This window comes from Peromyscus eremicus, chromosome 4 (assembly GCF_949786415.1).
Source record: "Peromyscus eremicus chromosome 4, PerEre_H2_v1, whole genome shotgun sequence".
Lineage (NCBI taxonomy): Eukaryota > Metazoa > Chordata > Mammalia > Rodentia > Cricetidae > Peromyscus > Peromyscus eremicus.
Genome location: NC_081419.1, coordinates 63,397,780 through 63,422,076, shown reverse-complemented (window position 1 = coordinate 63,422,076; position 24,297 = coordinate 63,397,780). Strand labels below are relative to the sequence as shown.

Genomic DNA, 24,297 nt, shown 5'->3' with positions numbered 1-24,297 from the left:
AATGTTGGAACATATTTATAGTTATAGTAATGACATTGTACACCAACAATTTTAACATTCAATACCAGAGAGTCTATTTCTGCTTTGTTGACAAACATTTTTAAAAATGTGAGTATTATTAACTAAAATCAGGAGTCTTTTCCTCTAACTGCTGATCATAAATATATTTACTTACAATGAGCCTTATTTTTAGGGTAATTCAACATTAAAAATGAATTTTTTTCATAAACCAATTTCTCTCAAAGAGCTTTTTCATTGCTTCTTTCACATCTTTGTTCCTCAGACTGTAGACGATGGGATTGAGCATGGGAATAACAATGGTATAAAATGTGGACACAATCATGTCATGCTCTAAGACATAGTTGGAACTAGGTCTTACATACATGAATATGACAGTTCCATGATAGATGGACACACCAGTGAGGTGAGCTCCACATGTAGAGAACACTTTCCTTCTCCCTTTAGTAGATTGTATCTTGAGAATGGCAAAGAGAATGAAACCATAGGAAACAAGGACGATCAGGATAGTGATGATCTCAACAATGCCCACATAGTAGAAGAGAAGAAGTTGATTGATGTGGGTGTCAGAACAAGAAATAGCCAGGAGAGGAGGAACATCACAGAAGACATGCCTAATTTCATTGGATCCACAAAAGGACAGACTGAAAGTGGTTGTTGTGTGGACAGAACTATTTATAATACCTCCAACATAAGAAACAATGATGAGTGGTAGGTAAACTCTGGGCGACATGCTCACTGCATATAGAAGTGGGTCGTAGATGGCTACATAACGGTCGTAAGCCATTGCTGCCAAGAGAAAGCATTCTGTGTTCCCAAAAACAACAAAAAGGAACATCTGTGTTACACATCCAGGATATGAGATGGATTTATCATTTGAAAGGAAATTGACCAACATCTTTGGTGTGACAACTGTTGAATAACAGGCATCTAATATTGATAAAGCACTTAGAAAATAGTACATGGGGTTGTGGAGCCTGAAATCCCCAATTACCAGAAAAACCAATCCCAAGTTACCTATCAGAGTAAAAACATAAATTGCAAGAAATAACAGAAATAGCAAGACTTGCAGGTTCTCATTATTTGTGAAGCCTGTTAGTATAAACTCTGTGACCTCAGTCATATTGCTCTCCTGACCATAGTTATGAGATGGAATCCTTGACATTTCTCTTTTGTTATTAGTTTACAAAGGCAAAATCCTTTGAAAACTGTGTCTGTCCAATCATATTTTCATGCTTGTATTTGGATAGACATCATGGAGATTTTGTTCTTGGCGGCAGCAACTGCAATGAAGGAGTTGAGTCTGAGGAGATTCATTACTCTGCTTAAGTAAGTTAAAGAAATTATTTTTGTATTTTAGCTAAGTTCATGTTCCTAAAATCATCTAATACCATACTTAGTGTTACTTTATTTATTGCTAGACTTTTCTTTACCACCTTTCTTATTACATTTTGTTCAAATTCAGAAATCCAGAAGATATCTTTAGATTCACACAAGATTCAATGAATGATTTGCCTTAATGATTTCTTCTTAGCATTGGGATCAATGACACAAAATGAGACTGAATTGAATCTGATCAAGAGAATGTGAATGTCTTTTAGTTAATATTATCAAAACACTTGAGAATAAGATGCATTAGTCTTATATTGCAAACTTATTAGGGCCAACTTTTTAAGCAAAGCATTTTGAGTCTTATCATTTGATAATTATTGCATTCTATTAGGACATAAGTTACAATGATCAATAATAGAACATAAGCATTTCTGGAGATTATGTGTACCTCACCTAAAAATTAAATCAGATTCAATGATATTTTTAAAATTTATTCTGATTTTTGTGTTTCTCTTTTCCTATTTAAAACAAGCATTTTAACATACTCATGTGTGGTTTCTGTTGTTTTCTTCTGTAAATTCTATACTTTGTTATTTTATTTTAATTTATTAAGGTCCTCATGTAGGCCAAATAGTTTTGAACTAAATATGTAGTCAAGGAAGACACAAAACACCCCTGGTTTCACCTCTGAAGAGTTAGAATTACAAGCATGTGCCACCATGTCTAATTGTCTGTGATGCTGATGTCAAACTCAGGGTTTTATATTTGTTAAACAAGGATTTGACATACTGAGCCACACCTATAACACTGATTTTTTTTCCAACTTTATTATACAATTAACAGAAATCTCAATTAAAATGACCAATATACATGCAAAGTGGACATATTATGCGGTATATAGGTTTCAGAAATAATTCATGGTCTTTCTCTGAATAGTTAAGAGTTCTCATGAAATGAATAAAATCCTCAAATTTAAATACCTTATTGCAATACCCAATATAGTTATTACAGAAGTTGACGTTCAAAGAAAGGCATCAAGATAAACCACATTTGTGCCCATCAGGGAAAGCCTTCACTATATAATTTACTGACCATGTTTAATGCATAATCATGAGAACTGATAGTTTAGACAATTGGTTTTTTTTTGTGTGTGTGTGTGTGGTTACATCTACCTAATATCCCTAGAGAGATGCTAGAAATATAAATAAATCTCTAAGACAAAATTGAAATCAGTTCCTCAGCTCTCTGTAAGAAAGCATTATTTAATAATATAGAAATGCAGAGTTAACAAAGAAAGGTACATTGATAGCAAGGAACGCCTTACTAAATACGCTAGGAGAGGTGACATTTTGTGTGTGTACTGTCTTCTGAGATCCCTGGGACAATTTGTAAAATACATCCTTCAGCATTGATGAGAAAACTGAGACAAAGCTAGACAACAAATCTGACCAACTCACAGTTATTACCAAACAGCATTTGTGCCAAGACCTTTCAGTGTCCACACTGAAAGCTATTTCCAAATAACTCAGTGTTATGTCAAAATTCAGAAATCATTATATCCCAGAAACAACAGAAAATCAAGTTTTACTATATTTTGCTTCTGTTACAAAGCAACTAAGCTTAATTAGACATGAAATTAAAAATTAAACTAATACCCCCCAAAAAATAAACCTGAATTGACCATTACATCAATGTCTTAAAGTGAAAAAGTAGATTTAAAATTCTTAAACTTCAACAAAACCTACCTAAATTAGATTAATGGTTGGTAGAAATTTTATTTTTTTTCTACATTCTATTTGTTTCAAATTGTGGATCAGCACCGTAATTTTACTGCTCTGAATCTGAATTTCTCAATCAAAAAATTCTAAATTAATAACTCTTTTGACCAATGTCAACAGAAAATCCTCCTTATTCTCTCTGGGAGACAAGGATTTCATCTGTCAAATAACACTGTGCTAAGCGGAATCTCATCCTACAGTTACATATTAAGGCAAATTCTTTAGTTTAAAAATCTAAAAATAGGACTTCTAAATATTTCACAAAATAGATTTCCTCTTACATTTGGAAATGGATTTTCGATCAGAGAAGATAGCCTGTGAACATCAATCTGTTTCCTTCTCACATCAGGCCCTTGGGCTCTTCTTAAAGTACACAGGATGCCCCAGGGAGAGAACGTGCTGATTCTCTATGGGATAGTAAGTACACAGGTGATTTTGAGTTTTTCAAAGTAATCAAGGGGGATCATTTGAACAATGAATTGCTAGATAAAGAAATGAATCAGAAATGGTTATTGTGAAGTGATATTTCATCATGGAAAGATATGGATATGATTCTAATTAAATACAACCAATCAAAGAAGAGTAATAGTTCCAAAAGTAACTAAGTACTTGGATAAATTCTCTGAAATTCAGTTTGCTTTTTTGGAAATTTAACCTATTTTATGAGTCTAATATTTTGGATACATGTTCATTTTAAGATAACAGGTAATAATAGATTGTGGTCAAATTTCATAAGCATCCAATAATGACTACTAACAAATTTCACTTAATGTTTAATGTGCTATAACTCAAAGTGCTGTAAGAGATACAGCTTTAATAAATGTTGAACAGAAGAGTTCACATATGCATTTTCATCATTAATGTATAAATTCATGAACTTGATGATATTTTAACAAAAAAGTTAGGCCACTGTATACATTGTTCTAGTATGTTATTGTATTAGTGATTTGCGCAATTAATTTTCAATCACATTATTTCTATGAGGTCATTTCTTATCTTGGGCCTACTATGCACTAATCTACATAATAATGCAAATTTCATCTAAATATTGTGGAAAAGATGTAGATGTCTAAGGAAAAAACACACAGTGATGGACAATATTTAGAAGACACAGGTCTGATAAAGGACTGCCATTGAAAACATCCAATAACTCTGGAATCTCAGCAAGATGGAAACAGGGAGGTTGATTGAATTCTAAGTCAAAACCATTCACAGAAATCCCATTAGAGGGAGTAGAACAAATGAGTTTATGCAACTGTGATCCAATCTTAGTTCATTAAGGGATTAAAAATGTAAGTGGGAGACCCTTATATACCTAATGCAATGCCAGAATCTAAAACACCAAGAACATCAAATCTAAAGGATGTAAGAAAAAATAATTTTCATTAATTATCAGTGGGAATGGATAAAATATAACCATTTAGGAAGGTACAGTAGCAATTCCTAAACTCCATTTTTTCTTAAATTATTGGCATTTATTTTTATTTTAAGACATTTTGTTGAATATTTGTTTAATCAATAGATCATCATTTGATTCCTATTTGCCTTAGCTTATGGTCTGATTCATTTTTTGCACCTTAGATATCATCCCATGAGATTTAAATCCTGAGGTTCCTCTACTTGTAAATATCATGGACACCTTGACTATCAATGTTCACAGCAGATTTAATACGAACCAAAATAATCTATTTTGTTTCATGTTTAAGAGATACTTTCATTGATCATCACCTCAAATAATTTCTTTGCTTCAGTTTATCCCTGAGCATTTTTGAAGGAGTTATGAGTGGAAATTCTTTCTTGGTCTCTATTTGATGATTGTGATAACACACAGCAAAGTTATTAATTTCTGTAGAATACTTTTGCACTGTGTTCCTTTTCTTGTACATTTTCTTGTCTAATTTTGTTGACCTGCCTTGGTCTCTTTCCTGATTGTTTGGACTATGGCTACTAGTATTATTATATATTATACTATATCATATAGTATCATATTGTATCATATAATATCATATCATGTATCAAGCCGGGCATGGTAGCTTATGCCTTTAATCCCAGCACTCAGTGGGCAGAGGCAGGTGAATCTCTATGAGTTGGAGGCCAGCCTGGTCTACAAAGTGAGTTCCAGGACAGGCTTCAAAAGCTACACAGAGAAACTCTGTCTTGAAAAACCAAAAAAAAAAGTTGCATATAGTGTATCATATTATACACTATACATATATAGTACAATACATACTATATTATTGTAAACTCTACTATTTAGAGTAGTAGGTGTTATTATTATGTGCTATATAGTAGTATATGCTAATATGTGTAATACCAGTATACTACTAGTATTACATGGAATAAAAGTGCTGAAGTTAGGTATATTTAAGTTATAGCCAACTTTACAATACTTTAACCACTCCTTCACTCATTGTGTTAGCTGTTTAACCTGGAAATATTGTTCCTTATTTTGAAGCATATTTTTTCTATACCAAATTTGTGTTTTAATCAGTGAAGAAATGCTTAATTTTACCCAATGTTTGTTGTTACCCACTGAAATTTCCATACAGTTTTTGCCCTTTATCATTGTGCTACGCTTTATCAATGATCTCTGTTGGCTAGTTTATATGAAAGCATACTAGAATCCTAGGATGACTCAAACTTGATCATGGTGCATAATCATTTTATTGTGCCTTCTTACTTGCTTTGTTATTGTATTGTGGATAATTTTACCAGTATTTTCAGGAATATTTTAAGGAATGTTGTGGGTTTCTTAATAACAATTAACATTTGCCAAGTCTGCCTCAGTTCCACTCAAATTTATTTTATATTTGCACTCCTTACTTCTCTTTGTTCTTGTAGAATATTTGCTTGTAGATATAGCATTCTTTGTTCCTGAGTAATGTTTGCTGTGTTTTCCTCCTTAAATGAAGATTCTTGTTAATTATTCTCAGTTTCATGTACTGACACTTTGATAAGCTTTTGGATCAAAGGTGACCTTGTAGGGATGCACTTTTCATTTTTCCTGAAATATCTTCAAACAAGTGACAATATTACACTTTATTTTTTCTCATTTTTTAAATTTATGGTATTTGTGGTGTTTGGTACTCTTAATTTTATCTCTATATATAGGGAACCTTCAAATTTGCTTATGAGTCTCAATATTTAATTGAACAGTTAATTATTTCACTAACTCAAGATTTATATTTGTTTGTCTTTGAGCTTGGTGTTATAATATAGCCTAGAATATCCTTAAGTGTACAGACTTTCTGATTTAACTTTCTAATTGCATAGATTATAAGCATGTGGTGTGTATAAGCATGCCTAGCTATATTAAATTTAAAATGAGAACAATGTATTATCTATTCTAAGAAACATCTCAAATATTGATAAAGAGGCAAAGTACTTCATGCCATCATATTTACCAATGTCAAATTTCTCTATCATAGTTCTGTACATGCATTTGTATGGTAAGGTATGTCTTCTCATATAATCCAATGTTGTTTCTGTTCATTGCATTTCTTGGTAGAAATGATGTATCGTATATTATATGAGTTTATCTCTGTAAGTTTAGGCTAATATTCACCATTAGTATTATTGTGAGACTTATGAAGACTGAATTTTATGCTTTTTCCTCTTTAAATATTGCAGTTTTTAATTGCTTAGTATAAGAATATACTATTAAATTTGATATTTATATTTGATTTATATGAAATAGTTTAGGTTATAATTTCAAGGGAGTTTTAAAATTATCATATTATAAAAGCCTATTAAACCCATTCATCAGATATTTAAAAAGAAATGATGATTTTTACATAATTTTAGCTTACCAAATATACCAATTAGTTGTACATTAAGCATCTTGTATCACAAGTATGAGGAAATCAAGTTTCAGGAAAGTGAAATTTTCAACAAAGTTTCAAGGCCATATTACACATTTTTCCCATCTCTGAAGATTTCCTTGGTAATAATCCAAAATTTTTAGGAGAGTTTCTATATATCATTCAAAATCAGACACTAGATAAATTTTTATATTTTAAACTATTTATTATAATGAAAACTCTGGTGTTTTTCTAAGATATTAACATTTTATTATGAAATACTTCATCATGCAACTATTGAACCAAAAGCTAATTGGCATATATTCCCCAAGGCTCATCTCCTGTGGCTTCATCAAAATTTGTTTTAGTAGATATAAGCATTTTAAATTAAGCCTATTGTTTGCACAAATAAACATGAATTTTCTGGCTCCACAGGTAAGAGAAATTTTAGGTCACTTGCAGAACATTTTTGAGAATTACAGTGTAGGATGAAAAATTTTTGTACCATAATTTTGGCTATTGTACATAGTGTGAAACCCTCTAAGTACTGATTATTTCATGGATTAATAAAATGTGTTCATCTATATCTCATTTACATAAAATTTCATCTAAGGGGTGAAAATCAAGAACTTTTAGGAAATATACAAGACAACAAGTATTGATTATGTAATTGGGAATAAATATTGTCCATTTTGATTAATATAATCATCTCTATCTCTATCCATTTCTCACATATAATTTCACTTTTAATTATGAAAAGTACAATTATGGAAGAGTACAATTTTATTATGTATATGTATATTACCGTATTTCCTTTATCCATTAATATGCTGATAGACATCTAGGCCAGTTACATTTCTTACTTTTTATGAATAGTGAATCAAGAAACATGGGTGTTCATTTATCTCTATGGTAGGACCTGGAGCCCTTTGAGATATATGAGCAAGGGTGGCACATTTTGATCATATGGCAGTCAACATTCAGCTTTTCCTGAAACATCATACAAATCTCCATAGTAGTTGCATATGTTTGTACACCCAGTAGATGTTTTAAGTATTCTTCTTTCTCCAGTGCCTGCTGCCATTTGCTTTCTTGTTGATAGCTGTCTGGCTGTGTTGAGAGAGAATCATAAATCAATTTCAATTTGAATTTTCTTTCCTACCTAAGAATGTTGAGCAGTATTTTAACTACTGTTTGGTCATTTTTCTTTCTTGAGAACTATCTGTTCATTTCTTAACTCCCACTTTTTGTGTGGAAGGCATGATTCATTGACATTTCATTATGGAATAATCTCTTGAGTTAAAAATAATGAGCAAATATTAGAGTTTTTCAGGACATAGATATCATTAATTCTGAGGATTATTTCCATTGATTAACAAAGCTATTTAAGCTCTCATAATTCTATTTGTAAGCTGCAGAGGTAATATTCTATACTATGATAGTTCTTTACAGAATGCACTTGCCTATGTCTTGAAGTGTTTCCCCTGTATTTTCTTCTAGCATTTTCAGTAACCTACTTATTATATTATAATTATTGATACTTTCAGAGTGATTTTTGAGCCAAATGAGAGATTCATGACTAATTTCATTTTTTACATGTGAATTTCCTATTTCCCCATTACCACCCATTGAAGTTTTTGTTTTTGTTTTCATGTGTTTGTCAAAAGTTACAACGTTATAATATACATAAGTATGTGTGTGTGTGTGTGTGTGTGTGTGTGTGTGTGTGTGTGTGTGTGTGTCTTTCTATCCCATTGGTTTACATATGTTTGTTATAGTGGTATACACTGTCTTTGATACTATGGTTTTGGAATGTAGTTTGAGATCATGTATTGTGATAGCTTCACAATTGCTTTCTGGGAGAACAACTTTGTATTGTTCAGAGGGAGACTTTGTTCTCCCATTTCAATTCAGGATTGTTTTATTATAGTCTGTGAAGAAAGTCATTGAAATTTTGATGGTGATTGCATTGGGCCAATAGAACATTTTAAGTAATGTGTCAATCTCCACAATATTATACAGCATTATCTTCTACTTCATTGTGTGTAAGTGGCACATATGATTATACCACCATTGTAGCCATTGTCTCCTAGACCACTGAGTACATAAAGACATAGTCTATGTTCATTGACTAAACTACTATCTGTTGTTTTCATAGTGCTATAAGTAATAAACTGAGTATCTTCAATACTGCTTCATGAGATTCCAACATGATGAACATCACAGAAGCTACTACATTTGTTCTCAAGGGACTCACCGACAACACGGAACTTCAGGTCATTCTCTTTTTCCTCTTTCTAGCAATTTACCTTTTTACTCTAATGGGTAACGTAGGACTAATTATTTTAGTCATTGGAGATTCCCAACTCCACAACCCCATGTACTGCTTCCTCAGTGTATTGTCTTCTGTGGATGCCTGCTATTCCTCAGATATCACACCTAATATGTTAGTAGGATTTATGTCAAAAAACAAAATCATTTCACTTCATGCCTGTGCAACACAGATGTTCCTTGCTGTTACATTTGGAACCACAGAATGCTTTCTTTTAGCAGCAATGGCATATGATCGATATGTAGCCATTCACAACCCACTTATGTATGCAGTGAGCATGTCTCCTAGAGTCTATGTGTCACTCATCATTGCTTCCTATGCTGGTGGAATTATGCATGCTGTTATCCACACAGTAGCCACGTTCAGCCTGTCTTTCTGTCGTTCCAATGAAATCAGACATATATTTTGTGATATACCTCCCCTGCTTGCTATTTCCTGCTCTGAAACATATGTAAATGAGTTACTGCTCTTCTTTTTTGTGAGTTCCATAGAACTAGTCACCATTTTGGTCATTCTGGTCTCCTATGCTTTTATCTTGTTGTCAGTTCTTAAGATGAATTCAGCTGAAGGGAGGAGGAAAGTGTTTTCTACATGTGGAGCTCACCTCACTGCTGTGTCCATTTGTTATGGTACAAGCCTCTTCATGTATGTGAGACCTAGTTCTAACTATTCCTTGGAGTATGACATGATAGTGTCTATATTTTACACCATTGGGATTCCCATGCTCAACCCCATCATCTACAGTCTGAGGAACAAAGATGTAAAAGAGGCAATGAGAAGAGTTTTGAGAAAAAAAATTTCATATTAAACATTAAATTAAAAAATTAAACTAATTTTTATTGTCTCTTTATGATAAGTTCTTAATAAGCAGTTTTGTTATATTTTGTTACGTATTTTCCATTGTACTTTTTCACCAATTTTTAATACTACATTCAAACATAAAATCATTGTTGCTTGTTGTTGCTTATACCATGTTAGCGGACCTACAAGATTCAAGGTAATTCTCCCATGTCCATTATCTGTCTTAGGCAAAAGCACTGTGATTAAAGATTCATGTTGTCACCCTTGGCTTTATGTGTTTTCTAGGAATTCAGACTCAACATCCCTACCCTCCCATAGGAAACACTTTATAAACTGAACTATCTGCCATCATTTCTGTGTTTAATTTTTGAAGAACACAAAGTTTCATCTATTTTTAGTTTAATAATCATTATTTTTAACTATTCATTTTCATTACATATTCATTTTTTAAATTAAAATAATGATCACATTCAACTTTCTACATGATGTTTACAAATCTAAAGACGTGGCATCCCTTTGTTTCTTAAAACCTTTATGTGTGCTCACAGATATTCCAGACACAATCACATACAAATCTGCTAAAATGTTTGTTGTAGTTTGATAGGACTATCTTTTTTTTTTTTTTTTTTGGTTTTTCGAGACAGGGTTTCTCTGTGTAGCTTTGCGCCTTTCCTGGAACTCACTTGGTAGCCCAAGCTGGCCTCGAACTCACAGAGATCCGCCTGGCTCTGCCTCCCGAGTGTTGGGATTAAAGGCGTGCACCACCACCGCCCGGCTGATAGGACTATCTTAATAACACACCATACAGCATCTGGCTTATGCAGAAAAAAGAAACAAAAACAAAAAAAATAAAAACAAAAATAAAAACAGAACAAAACAACCAACCAAAGAAACAAACACACAAAACAATCTTATTTTTTCTATGTCTGAATGTTAAATATCAAAAATCTAAAATTTTGCACAATTAAATTTTACTTAGGCATTTCTCTGTACATTGTAGATTTTTCTGTAGATTGTTTTCTCGTCTTCCTTGTTTTCCTCGATATATGTCTTTTTCCTAATCTGTCTTTATGTGGATATTAAGTATATTGAAGTAACACTCATCAAAAGACTTCATTAGAACTAACTACATTTTAAAAGAGTGGTTCTTTAAATTAAGAGATACTCTGAAGCACTAAATATTTAGTTTTAACATTGAATCTTATGTATATGTGTGCAAACATTTCTAAATATATGATACATAACATGTGATCATTGCTTTAAAAACAAATTAACTTGTCTCTCCACTGGAAAAATTTTTAGGTTCTCCGGGTTGTAGCTGTATACAATACCATGGTTGTATCTGACTAGCTTGGTCAATTTCATGAAGCCTTGGTACCTTATTTCATTTCGTTCTCTACTTCCCCATACCTTCCAGGACACAGGAGGATAAACTCAGGACTTTATGCACATTAACCAAGGACTTTACCATAAAATTGCACCGAAAACCTCCAGTTAAATATTTTTTTTAGATGCCAATAACAATTTAATCATAATGTAAGGTTCATCTAACACAGACAATGTTTCTGTTGTCTTTAATCTTTGAAGATATGAATATTTTCTTTATTGTATTATGCAGTACAAAAATTTCATTCTTTAGTTCCTCAGAAACAAGAAATCCAGATGTTAATATTTGTCAGGATTATATTAAAAGTCAAGAACACCAAAATTAAAACATGGTTGTATAAAATTCAACACATGGTAGATTTTTGTCTTTCCCTTCATAAGCCTCTTCACACTTCTAAGCAATGCCCATTGTCTTTACCCTACTCAAGTTATAGTTGGGTTTTCTTTTGACATCTACCACTCTGGTGAGGTTCTTAGAAAAGGTATCATTCTTTATTGCCCACATCCAAGGATGAGAGACAGAAAAAATCATTTAACTCTTAGTCTTTTTAAATAGATGTAATTTTCTTGGTAAAGATATCTTCTTACACTGAATTTGAGGCAACTCTGCCAATTATGCATGGTCTTCTCCTCTCCATCACTCCTTCATTTCTTACATGTTTATTTTTTATTATTGTTATTATCATTATTGCCCTTTTTAAATTTACTTTTTATTCTTGAAATGTGTGTAACAGGATGGTATATATGTATAATCAGATTTTCGCATGCCTTTGTGGAGTCTACAGGTCAATTAAAAGTTTCTTTCTTCATTATTTTCTGTTTGTTTTTTAAGACAAAAATCTCTCTTCAAATTTGGTACTCAATCATTGTCTAGATTCACTGTGCAACAACTCTGGGATTGGCCTGTCTCTGTTTCCCCAGCACTACAGTTACAGGTTCTTATTATCCTACCTAGGTTTTATATTCAGGATAGTAATCCAGATGTTGTTTCTCATGCTTGTTTACATCTGTTTAGAAGATAGCCCTTTATTCCACTAAGCCAATCATCTGCTTACAGACTAGTTCTGTAGTCTGCTACAGAACTAGTGATACTGTGGGGTTGTACTGGAGGAATGAATAGAAGGGTGATGATAGGCAGTTAATGTAAAGATTTTCTAATGCAAGGGTATCTTGGCCTTTGGGAGCCAAGGAACACCACAAAGTCACACAAATCAACAAACCTCACACAAGAGTTTTACTGGGGAGAAACACAGGGCATGGCTGCCTGTGTATGAAAAGAGAGACAATAGATTGCTAAATGAAGGAGATGGCTTTTCTGGGGTTTTTCAAGCATGTGCATTGAGTTATTGGAAAAGCATAGCAAGGTCTGTTGCTTTTGGCCCAATAATGCTGAGTCATTGGGGTGAAATAGCCAAGCATCAGGAGCTCTGGGTCAAGTCAGGGACAGGGTCTTTTTCCCTTGTCCAGGGTCCCTACATTCTGCCATTTTCAATCACTATTAATAACTAATGAGGGAGGAGAGGAGGGCAAAATTATCATTAATCCATTTCCTGCTTTATGGGGGCATTGAAGGCCATGAGGCAAGCTTGATCTTCACCAGCAGGGCATAATTGGGGGGTGTGCGCCTCTCATCCCATAGTTAGGGGTTGATAATCCTGTAATAGCAAATGATTAAAATTCTCCTTAGAAATCTTTTGAATTTTTTGTTTAAGAAATGTAGAGAAGAAGTTTATAAGACAGGGTTCAATTAGTAGGATTAGGTAAAGAAGGAGAAAGGGAGTTAAGAAAGGCAATATCCCATTCCATATTAGACCATGAACAGTTTACCAGCCAGAGGCATTGAGCACTTCCTTGTGATTTTGGAAATCTGTCTGGAGTTGTCGCATCTTATCTTTTACTATACCCTATTAATTGACATTGAAGTAACATTCCTCCCTGAGGAAGAGGCAAAAACCACATTTCTCTGATGTTAGTAGATCTTACTCTTGCTAATTTTGTAGCACCATGGCATCTAGTGTGTCTATTTGGCCATGGGGGTTGAGGATGGTCTCAGCTACCCACTGGAGATCCCAGATGAAATAAGAGAAAAACTAATAGTAGACAGGGAAGTAATTGGTCCAAATGTTCCAGTGGTTATATATACCTAGATAATCAAGAAGGGGTAACACCTTAACCTTAATTTGTTTGTCATGTCAAGCATTATAAACACTGGAATGGGAATTGGCAAGAGTTCTTCTCTGGGTACCCCTAACTTTGGGAAAAGAAACAACAAAGTAGGCAGGGATAAACTTGAGTGCTACAGAGGATCGAGGGATTGTGAATATTTGTACATAGGGACTGGGTGGTAGAGCTCTGCATCAGGGTATTATTATAGTCTGAGGAATCCAGTGTGCCCATAAAGTGTGTCTCTGAGGAATTAAAGCAGTCTATGATACCACAGAGAAAGATGTGAGACAGATAATGGGTAGTAGTGATATTTGACTCAGAGCAGTTAGTGAATGGCAAGGTAAATGAATATAATAGTACGATAGGTGAGGCCATGAATAGTGATGCAAGTTTGACTTGGAAGGAACTCGCAACTAGGATTCTCTCTAGTGGCCAGGCAGAGTATAATTTAGTAGTGGATATACACAGGTTTAGGTCTGAAACAACAGATAGAGTGACCAAGAAGACAGAGAGATGAGATCAGTGTTTCCAACAGGTAAGACATTAGGAAGGTATGAACCATTGATGGATGCTGAATCACGTCTTCTATTTTATTCTACACCTGGGTGTTTGGAGAGTATGGTACATATTCTGCATTTTGATCATGCTATCGGGGTGGCTGTTGAACACATGATAATACAGTTTGCCAGTGACACCCTCTTCCCATCTGGTGTCCCATGGGTCTTCAATGTAGAGGTTGAAAAGTCTCTCCTGTATGTAAAGAGGACAAGGGGAATTAGGACAGCCCAGACTTGTCCCATGGTATCAATATGAGCAACCTCTATAAGTTTTTTACCACTTTTTATAGTAATCTTCCCTTTGGTCATAAAGAAAACAGGAATGGGAGCAAGTCCTGGTGATGGAGAGATGGATAAGGGAGTTATAAGGAACTGGATCAGCCCTTAACAACCTGATATAGAGCAATTTCCTGAGTGTATTAGAATGGACTATTGGCTAGAGATTGGGGTTCTTTGGACATTGTAGAGCTACAATGTACAGGTATAGACAGGAAGAATTAGATGAGGAGAGACCAAGATTAGATATAAAAGATTTTCAGAACAGTTGTTTCTGCACTGGCAGAAGGTGTCACCATATGAGAGAATTTAAAAATTGAACATGCAAAGTTCGATCATTGGGCTGAACTGAAGTCATACTATAGTAACAGAATGAGGCTTTAATAAATCTGACACTGTAGAATTAGAGAGAAAAAGTCAAACAATGACCTGCACCAAAAGGAGTTTTATAAGATAAAAGTGAGAGCTGGGAGACAAGAAAGAAACACAGGAAGACATAGAGAAGCAGTTAAACTCCCAGGAGGAAGCTGGGGGGCGGCGGGCATGGTGGCAAGGTCACAGAGGCTCAAGGGGCTTAAGGAAGCATCAGGACTTAGCAGGCAGCTCCTAGTGGAGGAGTCAAGGAAGCAGATGTTTCCAATAGAAGGAGAGGAGTAAGTATCTTAGAAACTAGAGAGTTGCCAGTATGGTGGGGCCTCAGAAGGAATAGCAGGGAGATGCCACATGGTAGATGATCCAGAAGGAACTGCAGGCTCGAAGGAGCCAGAGAGAGGACACTTACCAAGCAGGCAAGGAAAGGTGAATGGTTAGAGTCGGTGAAGCAAAGAAGCAGCTGAAGTTGTAGACTCTAGAATTTGGAATCAAATATGGTGGGTGGTAGAAGCCTGAAGAAATACATGACCCATATATAGCATGAAAGACAAATCAGCAGCTTAAGTTCAATCAAAATCTTAGAGCTCAGTTCTGAGTGGCCAAGTCACTTTGCTAGTTGAAAGGCACGGGTACAGGAGCTTTTAGTTTTTCCTGGTGATTAGTAGTTTGATTGGGAGGGTCCACTGAAGCTTATTAAAAGGCTTGACAATGGGTGCAAGGAGAGGCTCATGTGAGGGGCCAAGGGCCATTTCATGCTGGGGAAGCAAAAAAGAAGTGTCTTAGTTAGAGTTGCTATTGCTATGAAGAGACACCATGAAAAGGGCAAGTCGTATAGAGGAAAACATTTAATTTTGGTGGCTTAGCATTTCAGAGGTTTATTCCATTATCATTATGGTAGGACATGGTATTGTGCAAAAAGTCATGGTACAGGAGAAGGAGCTGAGATCTCTACATCTTGATCCACATACAGCAGAAGTCTGTGTTTACACTGAGCACAGCTTGAACAAAGGGGACTTCAAAATCCACTCCCACAGTGACACATGTCCTCCATAAAACACAACCTACTCTAACAAAGCCACACCTCCTAATAGTGCTACTCCCTTTAGGGCCCATTTTTTTTCAAACTACCACAGGGAATAAGAGGAGATGCAAGAGCATAGGAACCTAGCCATCCCCAGGGAGGATAGAATATAGTCCTTGGTAATGGGGACTATGAGTGACTCAATTGAGCGTTTTCTATATATAGTAATGGACTTTGAGTTGCAGTAATAGCTAGTCATAGATAAGTAACTTGATGGGTAGATAGCTGGACCATAGAGGGTGAGACTATATTCCTTATATTCCTGGATAGACAGGAAGTTTAGTATAGTAGAGAGTTAAACCTGGCTAATTTGTAGAGATGGACTACAAAGAAAAGGATCATTTACGTATTGCATGAGCTTAGATTCTGGAAGGGAAAAGAAAGTAACTCAGAGGACAAACCCTGGCCAAATAGATGTGAACTGTCTCAGACCCCCTGGGGTAGGCCAATCCAGATGAGTTTGGTACAAAGGTGAGTGTCCAGGTCAGTCTAAATAAACACAAAAGTATTTTGAGCCTGAGGATCAAGAGGAAAGGAAAAGAAGGCAACCTTGAGGTCTAGTGCAGAGAAATGAGAAGGCCCTGAGGTAAAGGTAGAGGATAGTATAGGGTAATTGCAGAGTTAATAAACAAGGGATACTGAACTAAGCAGTAGGTTTCTTTTTCTTTTGCTTTTTAACTCTGAGTATGGGAGTGCTAAAACGTTGTGAAAGGCCTTTGCTTAAGAAGCCAGAAATAAAAGGCCTGAGCCCCTGAGACATTAGAGAGTGGGATTTTTTTCATAATATAATAGCCAGGATATAAGTCATACATTATTCTCAAACTAGAATGCCTCCTGTGGTATTGTAGGTCCACTGGGGATCCTGGTTGGGGACCACCTGAGCCTCAACTGGGTGGACTGCATTAGTTTGGTGGATTTCATCTTCAAGTTCCCTAGCGTGGTCTCAGAATCCCGTGTTCTCCTCAGGAAGAAGGTTGTTGGTGAGAAACATGTAAATGTCATAGAAGGTCAGGTTATAAGATGGGGTAATATATTGGAACTCTTTACAGAAGGTGTAGGCATTCGTGGTATAAGATGCTTATTTTAAATCATAATTTTTAGTAACATGTGTTTTTTATGATTTTTCAACATCTAATTTTCTTATTCTAAGGACAAGGAGCATCACACAAAAATTTATCCCAATCCAAAATATCTTGGAGACCTGTTGTTGCCTCCTTGGTTAGCTTATACCGTGCTCACCTTTAATCTAGATGGTAATAAAGTCACACAGTATCCATGCTTTCCAACCCTAGCAAAGATGACTGCCAGCCACAAGGCTGCCTACATTCAGACTGTGGTGGATGGGGAGAGCAGCTAAGGTGGCTGCCAGCCACAGGTTCCTTATATTTCAAACCGTGTCACATCACATGGTCCCATTAAGATTACCTGTATATTGATTTTTAACTATCAACTCCCTGTTACCAGTTTCAAACTAACACTTTGTTATACATTTTACAGATTTTAATCATACCCAATATTAATCAAAAATTTTAATGTACAGAACATTTGCATAATAGTCTTATTAATCTTAAAATTCATACCTTACCAAAGTTTTAGAGAATTAAACAAAATCAAAAAGAGTATGAAATGAGTAGCGATAATCCCCATTGGTAATAGTCTATCCATTTGTCCTATTTTGCTCTCCTTTCTCTGTCACATATTAAGGTGTTGTAGAATATTATTTTATAATGTGTTGCGTTTTTTCCTATTGCTTTTGTTAACAATGCAAAGATGTGTTGCATTTTTTTATGTTGCTTTTGTTTAGCACTGTGAAGCTGTGTTACTGTGCCTGTCTAAAACACCTGATGATCTAATAAAGAGCTGAGTGGCCAATATCAAGGAAGAAGAAAGGATAGGTGGGGCTGGCAGGCAGAGAAAATAAATAGGGGAAATCAGGGAGAAAAGAGAGAAAGAGTAAGAGAACAAGGAGAGAGGATGCTAGGGGCCAGTCACATATCCACCCAGTCAGACATTGAGTAAGAGTGAATATAAGACATACTAAAGTATTTTATAGCTTGATCTGCCTAATGGGACCTCTGGCAGTAGGATCATGATCCATCCGTTGCGCAAGAGCTGGCTTTTTGAACCCACTACCTATGATGGGATACTTTGCACAGCCTTGATTCAGGGGGAGGGGCTTGGACCTGCTGCAACTGAATGTTGTGCCAGGCTCTGCTGACTCCCCATGGGAGGCCTCACCTTCACAGAGGAAGGAATGGGGGAGTGGGTTGGGGAGGAAGGCTGGGGGGTGGGAAGGGGAAGAGAGAGGGATCTGTGGCTGGTATGTAAAATGAATAAAAAATTCTTAATAAAAAAAGATATATTGAAGTAAGAGAAAGGTATAAGCCCAGAGGGAAAAGGGAGATGGGGATAATTTAAGTAAAGCTGGCTAGTAATAAGCCAAGTGAAGGATAAGCATTTATTTGTGAGCTGAGTGGTGGGCTCCCCAAAGAGTAAGAGAGCATAAACACCCGAACAACCAACAACTTTCAGGTGGCCCATCTGCCACCTGACAGATTGTGGAGGAAACCTTTAAAGAAACACATTTTGGTATAGAGGAGGGGGAGCTGTAAACCAACTCCAGAGCCAGCTTTCCAGTGAAGTGGAGCAGCATAAAACAACCATTTAATATTACCCATGCCAAAAAGATCCCTGAATCCCTGTAGAGTTGAATCCAGTAAGCTAAGAACAAAGAAAGCTTACAGATAAGAACATTTTTGAGCTCTAGCTACAGAGAACACTCAGGAGCAAGCTGAGAGATATACCAGCCAACGTGTTTGTTGGTGCCTACTCCTCTGCTCTCTCCCTCATCTGCCTGTCAGCTTCTGGCTCCCATAACTGCAACGATCTTACAGAGTCATCAACAGTAACATGAAAGGGCAAAACATTCACAAAGTCTTGGGGGAGGAGGGTGGACCACACACACACACAAAAAAAAAAAAAAAGAAAAAAAAAAGAAACAGGGTTTGGAGAGGAGATAAGAGAAATCTTGGTTGTACAGAGTATCTTTCCATTCCCCTGATCACTCCCAGTAGTTGTAAAGGTCCAATAATTTTGCGATCTAAGGTACCAGTAGAGGGGAAATTGGATTAGTTATCTAAGGAATACTGAAGCCAGGTTTTATTATAAAAGTGAATACAGTTGTGGTCATCAAGTCTGGTGCCAGGTGGAGAGGCTAATGGGAAATGAGAAGATATGTATTGTTGCTGGCTCTGCTGCTGGGATCCTGCTGTCTCTGATCCCAGAGGCAGTGGGTGGGCAGACACAGAGTCAATGGCACAGATTCTGGGAGAAATGCAAGAAATCTCGCTTATTAAACAAAGGCCTGAGATATTTATGTGTGTGCTGTTCTTTAGGCTTTGCTTCCAGCTGCTGGTGGCATTTCTTGGTTTAGCTCTGGGTCTTATATCAGCAACTGTCATCTTGGGGGTCCAGTTTCAGGCTCCTTTGGGTCAGGACACTACTGTGCATGTCAGAACTCTTTGTTTGCTTAAGGCGTGGCCTAGTGCTTTCAACCTTACCGCCTCAGTGTATGTCACTGTTTCCATGGATGACAAATGAGGTAGGGAAAGAACACAATAGCCTGCAGTTAAGGGCATCCCCAGGACTTAGGGATGACTTGAACAAGATCCTGCTCTTTAGTGGATTGTCACCACACTCTATGGGGCCAGGGCTAACAGCCTGAGGAGACTCAGAGCTTGGTACCAGGGCTTTTGTATGAGGTCCAAAAGCCTACCAAAGACAATAAAACTCAAACTCAGGAATGAGATCTCATTCATAAGAAGGGGACAGGAATGGGTCACATAGTATCATCAGAGCACAGATAAACTGTGGGATTATAGGCAGCTTCAAAGGGGAGGATGAAAAGGAAAGGGAGAGGAAAGGGTCATAATAGCCCAGTCAGGTCTAAGAAAGCTGCAAGACTGCAACTCTGAGCGTGAGGGAATAGGGTCAGTGAAGAGGTCCAGCCATAGCCTTAAAGAACATGGATAGGGGTACCCTAATCCTCCAAGAGTACCAGAGGGGTGCCAGACACTAAGTCACTTCTTAGTACTCAGAGAAGTCTTTCCATGGATCAAAGGGGAAACTTGACCTAATTACTGCTGGTGTCTGATATGCCAGGCAATCTGTGTACTAAAAGGTGAATATGTTGCTCACAGACTGGAAATGAGGGATTGTGGTGATATTTTATTTGTGCTTTAATAAATAAAGCTTGCCTGGAGATCAGAGGAAAAAGCCAGCCACAACACAGAAGTTATGCAATGTTAGCACACACTTTTAATCCTATCACTTGGCACGCAGGATCTCTGTGTGTTCAAGGCCACACTGGAAACAGAGCCAGGTGTGGTGGCACATGTCTTAAATTCCCACACTAGTTAACCATGGGGGTCTGGAGGTCTGTACTGACAGACAGGAAGTGTCAAAGCTGGGCAGAAAGAGGAAGTGATGTAGTTGGGGGGAGAGAGCAAATCACATGGCAGAAGTGCAAGACATATAGACATGGGTAGACAGGAAGTAACGGCATTTAGAAGCTGCTGAGTTGGTGAAGTAAGGTTAGCTGTGGCTTTCTCTGTTTCCCTGATCTCTCCCAGGCATTCACCCCTATATCTGGCTCTGTGTTTTTTATTTAATAAGACCATTTAGAAATTCATCTACAAGGGATAGGATACCAGTGAGGGTCAGATGCTCAGGGGGAGCACAGTCACCAGGCGAGTTTATCTAAGTCAGTGGACTAATGTAAGGGTTTTTCTTGCACAAGAGCATGTTGGCATTTGGGCACAAAGTAACCACAAAGTCACACCATGAAAAACAAACAACATAAGAGATATATTGGAGAGAAACACAGTACGGTTTCTGCCTCTGTGTGGGAGCCCACAACTGACTCAGTTTTCCAGTTTGAATCTGAAGTCTATTCTGAGTCAATAGCATTCAAACTTACTTGCTTCAGGGCTGTGAGAAAGTCCTGATTAGCCCACAGGAAGGAACATACTGTCTAGCTAGATGTAAGCTGCTGATGTCAGCAGGATAGATAATGGTTGAATGCCTGTGCTGTGCATTGTTCCACCTCTGTCCTTCAAGACTGTATATAAGCTGGCTGTGAAATAAACTCAGGGCTGCTGGGCATTGACTGGCAGTCCTCTCAACTCTTTTCTGTCTTCTTCATTGTCTCTATAATCCTCACACCTCCACCCAGATACCCAGTCGACCATCCGTGGGCTCCTACAGATGGCACCTGACTGTGAGGCCTGAGCACAGGAGATTTCTGTGATGCAACACCATAGAAGAAAAAAGGAGTGCACTCGAGAAAAGTGGAAGCTCTGATAAGTACAACTCTAGAGTAAAAGTGATAAGTGTAAATAAAAAAGCAAACCCAGGGTAAGAAAAAAAAAATGCGAATAAGTGTAAAAAATAAGTACTGGTCAAACAAATCGAAAACAGAGGTTTGTATATTTACTTAAAGATACCTTAAAGGCTAGAGGTACTAAAGTAGGATGTAAGCAACTGTGTAAATTTTTAGAATTTATAAAGAAGATTTGTCCCTGGTTTCCTGAGCAGGGTACTTTGGACACAGATATTTGGAGACATATTGGAGTTACAATACAGTAGTATTATGATAAGCATGGTCCAGAAAAACTTCCAACAGATATTTTTAGTCTCTGGACACTCATATGGTACAGTCTAGATCTTTGTCCTAACAGACAGATGTTACCTAAATCAAGAAAAAATAAATCGTCTGCTCCACCAGAGGAGCTGTTTAATATAGATGCCTCTAAGAAGTCATCTGATGAGGATAATCAGTCAGATGCTGATGATGAAACAGAATTAAAAGTAAAAGCTGCAAAAATTTCTTCTCCACTTCTGACTATGAATGTTGAACAGTACACAAGTAAAAAATTTAAGGAGGAAGAGGTAGAATTCATAGAATTAGAAGCTCCTTTGAGTAAAAAGTTAGAAACGCTTCAAGTTTCCTCCTTGAAAAGAAGCACTCTTCTTCCTACAGTGATAGCAGGTTTAGACCCTTCTAAAGATCCAACTATTAAGGTAAATAAACTTCCTATGATTGCAATCATCCAGAAGCCTCCAGGCTCCTGGCAAACTTTAGCTATTAGTCCATTACAAGCTAGCAAAAGGAAGCAGCTAATAAAGGAGAGAATATTAATGGGTTTAAGATGTTCCAGTTATGGAACAGCAGGATGTTCAAGGAAATGTAGTCAGAGGGCATATGCTTATTCCTTTTAAACAACTTAAGGAGTTAAAGTACGCTTGTTCTCAATATGGCCCATCAGCACCCTTCACTAAAGCCATCTTAGAGGCTATGCCAACTGAAGCCTTGCCTCCTGGAGATTGGAAACAATTAGTTAAAGCTTGACTATCTGTAGGAGATTACTTATTATGGAAAACAGAATTCCATGAGCAGTATGAAAGTACAGCTAACATTAACAGAGCTCAACTGATTCTTATTATTTTTGAGAGTTAGCAGGTAAAGATGATTATAGGGATGTGGATAATCAGTTAAATTTTAATGTGGCAGTGTATGCTCAAGTCAGTTCTTCAGCAAAGAAAGCTTAAAATAAATTGCCTGGCACTGGAAAGCAAATGGGAGATTTATCAAAAATAAGACAGGGACTGATGAATTATTTCAAGATTTCATTTCCAGACTAATGACAGCAACAGAAAGGATGTTAGAGGATAATGAAGCTGGACTTTTGCTTGTAAAACAGTTGGCTTATGAGAATGCTAATGCAGCTGGTCAAGCTGCGGTAAGATTGTTTAGAAAGAAAGGAGATATTTCTGCTTATATTTGGCTATGCTCTGATATTAGTCCTTCTTATACTCAAGGGCTGGCTATGGCTGATGCAATGCAGGGAAAGACATTTATAGATGTGCTTTTTCAGCAAAGACAACAGACTCCTGATAAAAGAAGGATCGATGGACTATCTGGAAGTTGTTTCGGGTGTGGTCAGATGGGACATCAGATTAGGTAATGCCCCAACAAGGGAAAGCCGATGGAACCTGGTTTATGCCCTAGATGCGAGAAAGGGAAACACTGGGCAAATGAATGTAAGTCAATAAAAGATGTGCATGGAAATTCTCTGTCAGGAAATGGGCAAAAGAGCCAGCCTCAGGCCCTGAGACAACGTTATGGGACACTCCAACAGTTCATTCCTCAACAAGGAAATCCATCCAGGACCTCTACAGAGCAACCCCAGGCAGCAGAAGAATGTACTTCAGTTCCTCCTCCTACACAGTATTGACTCCAGAAATGGGAGTTCAAGCCCTCCTGCAGGTGTTTATGGGCCTCTGCCAAAAGGCACTGGTGGTCTTTTGCTTGGAAGAAGTAGTACAACTATGCAAGGAATTTTTGTTCTTCCAGGTGTCGTACATGCTGATTTTGAAGGGGAAATTAAAGTAATGACTCATTCACCCAATGGAATTTCTGTTATAAAGACAGGACAGAGACTTGCTCAATTGATTTTTCTTCCACAATTGCAAACAAAACAACAAAAAAAAAAAAAATCAAGCTCTACGAGAAAAAATCAAAAGCAGGATTTGGTTCTTCTGATGCTTACTGGTTACAAGCTATAGACCCACAATATTCAGAACTAATTTTATTTATAAATAGAAAAAGTTTGGCTGTGGATCTCTGCCTCTGCCTCCATCAGTCATTGGAGAAAAGCTCTGTGATAACAGGGTATTCTTGCTTCTACTGGATATGCCTCTCCCTGGGAGGCCTTGCCTTCTTGTGGAGGGGAATGAGGAATTAGTAGGGGGAAAAAGGCTGGGGAGGGGGAGCGGGAGGAGGGAAGAGGGGGATCTCTGATTAGTGTGTAAAATGAAATAAAAAAAATAAAATAAAAAATAAAAATAAATAAATGGAAAAAGGTTTTCTGGACACATGTGTGGATGTGTCTATAATTACTGCTAATCAATGGCCATCTGCCTGGCCTAAACAACAAACCATGACACAATTGCAAGGAATTGTCAGTCTCAGAATCCTGAACAAAGTAGTTAATTAATATGGAAAGATGAGGAGGGAAATGAAGGAAACTTCTGACTTTACATTGTTCCTCAACTGCTCATAAATTTGTGGGGAAGAGATGTTATGAGTCAGATGGGAATTTATTTGTGTAGTCCTAATGAAGTAGTCACCAATCAAATGTTTCATCAAGGGTTATTGCCAGACCAAGTCTTATGAAAAAAGGAATGATGGATGTGTATCTCCTTTGCTTCCACAGCAAAGGCCTGATAGAGCTAGATTAGGGTATTTTTAAAAGGGGTCATTGAACAGTCTGTACCCCATGCAGACCCTTTAATTTGGAAATCTGATGATCTTGTATGGGTGGATCAATGGCCCCTA

At 36.8% G+C, this 24,297-nt stretch overlaps 2 protein-coding genes across 3 annotated transcripts; one reads left to right on the top strand and one right to left on the bottom strand.

Moving 5' to 3' along the window:
- Nucleotides 1-205: 205 nt before the first annotated feature.
- On the bottom strand, nt 206-1,183 carry LOC131907769 (olfactory receptor 5T9-like). The gene has a single exon (XM_059258864.1). It carries the CDS (start codon nt 1,181-1,183, stop codon nt 206-208), a length of 978 nt encoding a protein of 325 aa, XP_059114847.1.
- A 3,576-nt stretch (nt 1,184-4,759) lies between these two features.
- On the top strand, nt 4,760-10,068 carry LOC131908244 (olfactory receptor 141-like). Of its 2 annotated transcripts, XM_059259295.1 has the most exons (2): nt 4,760-4,787; nt 9,131-10,068. In XM_059259295.1, the coding sequence occupies exons 1-2, from the start codon at nt 4,760-4,762 to the stop codon at nt 10,066-10,068; spliced, it is 966 nt and encodes a 321-aa protein (XP_059115278.1). The 2 variants fall into 2 exon arrangements, with proteins under 2 accessions (XP_059115278.1, XP_059115279.1); XM_059259296.1 differs by lacking the exon at nt 4,760-4,787 and having other exon boundaries at nt 9,116-10,068.
- Nucleotides 10,069-24,297: the final 14,229 nt, after the last annotated feature.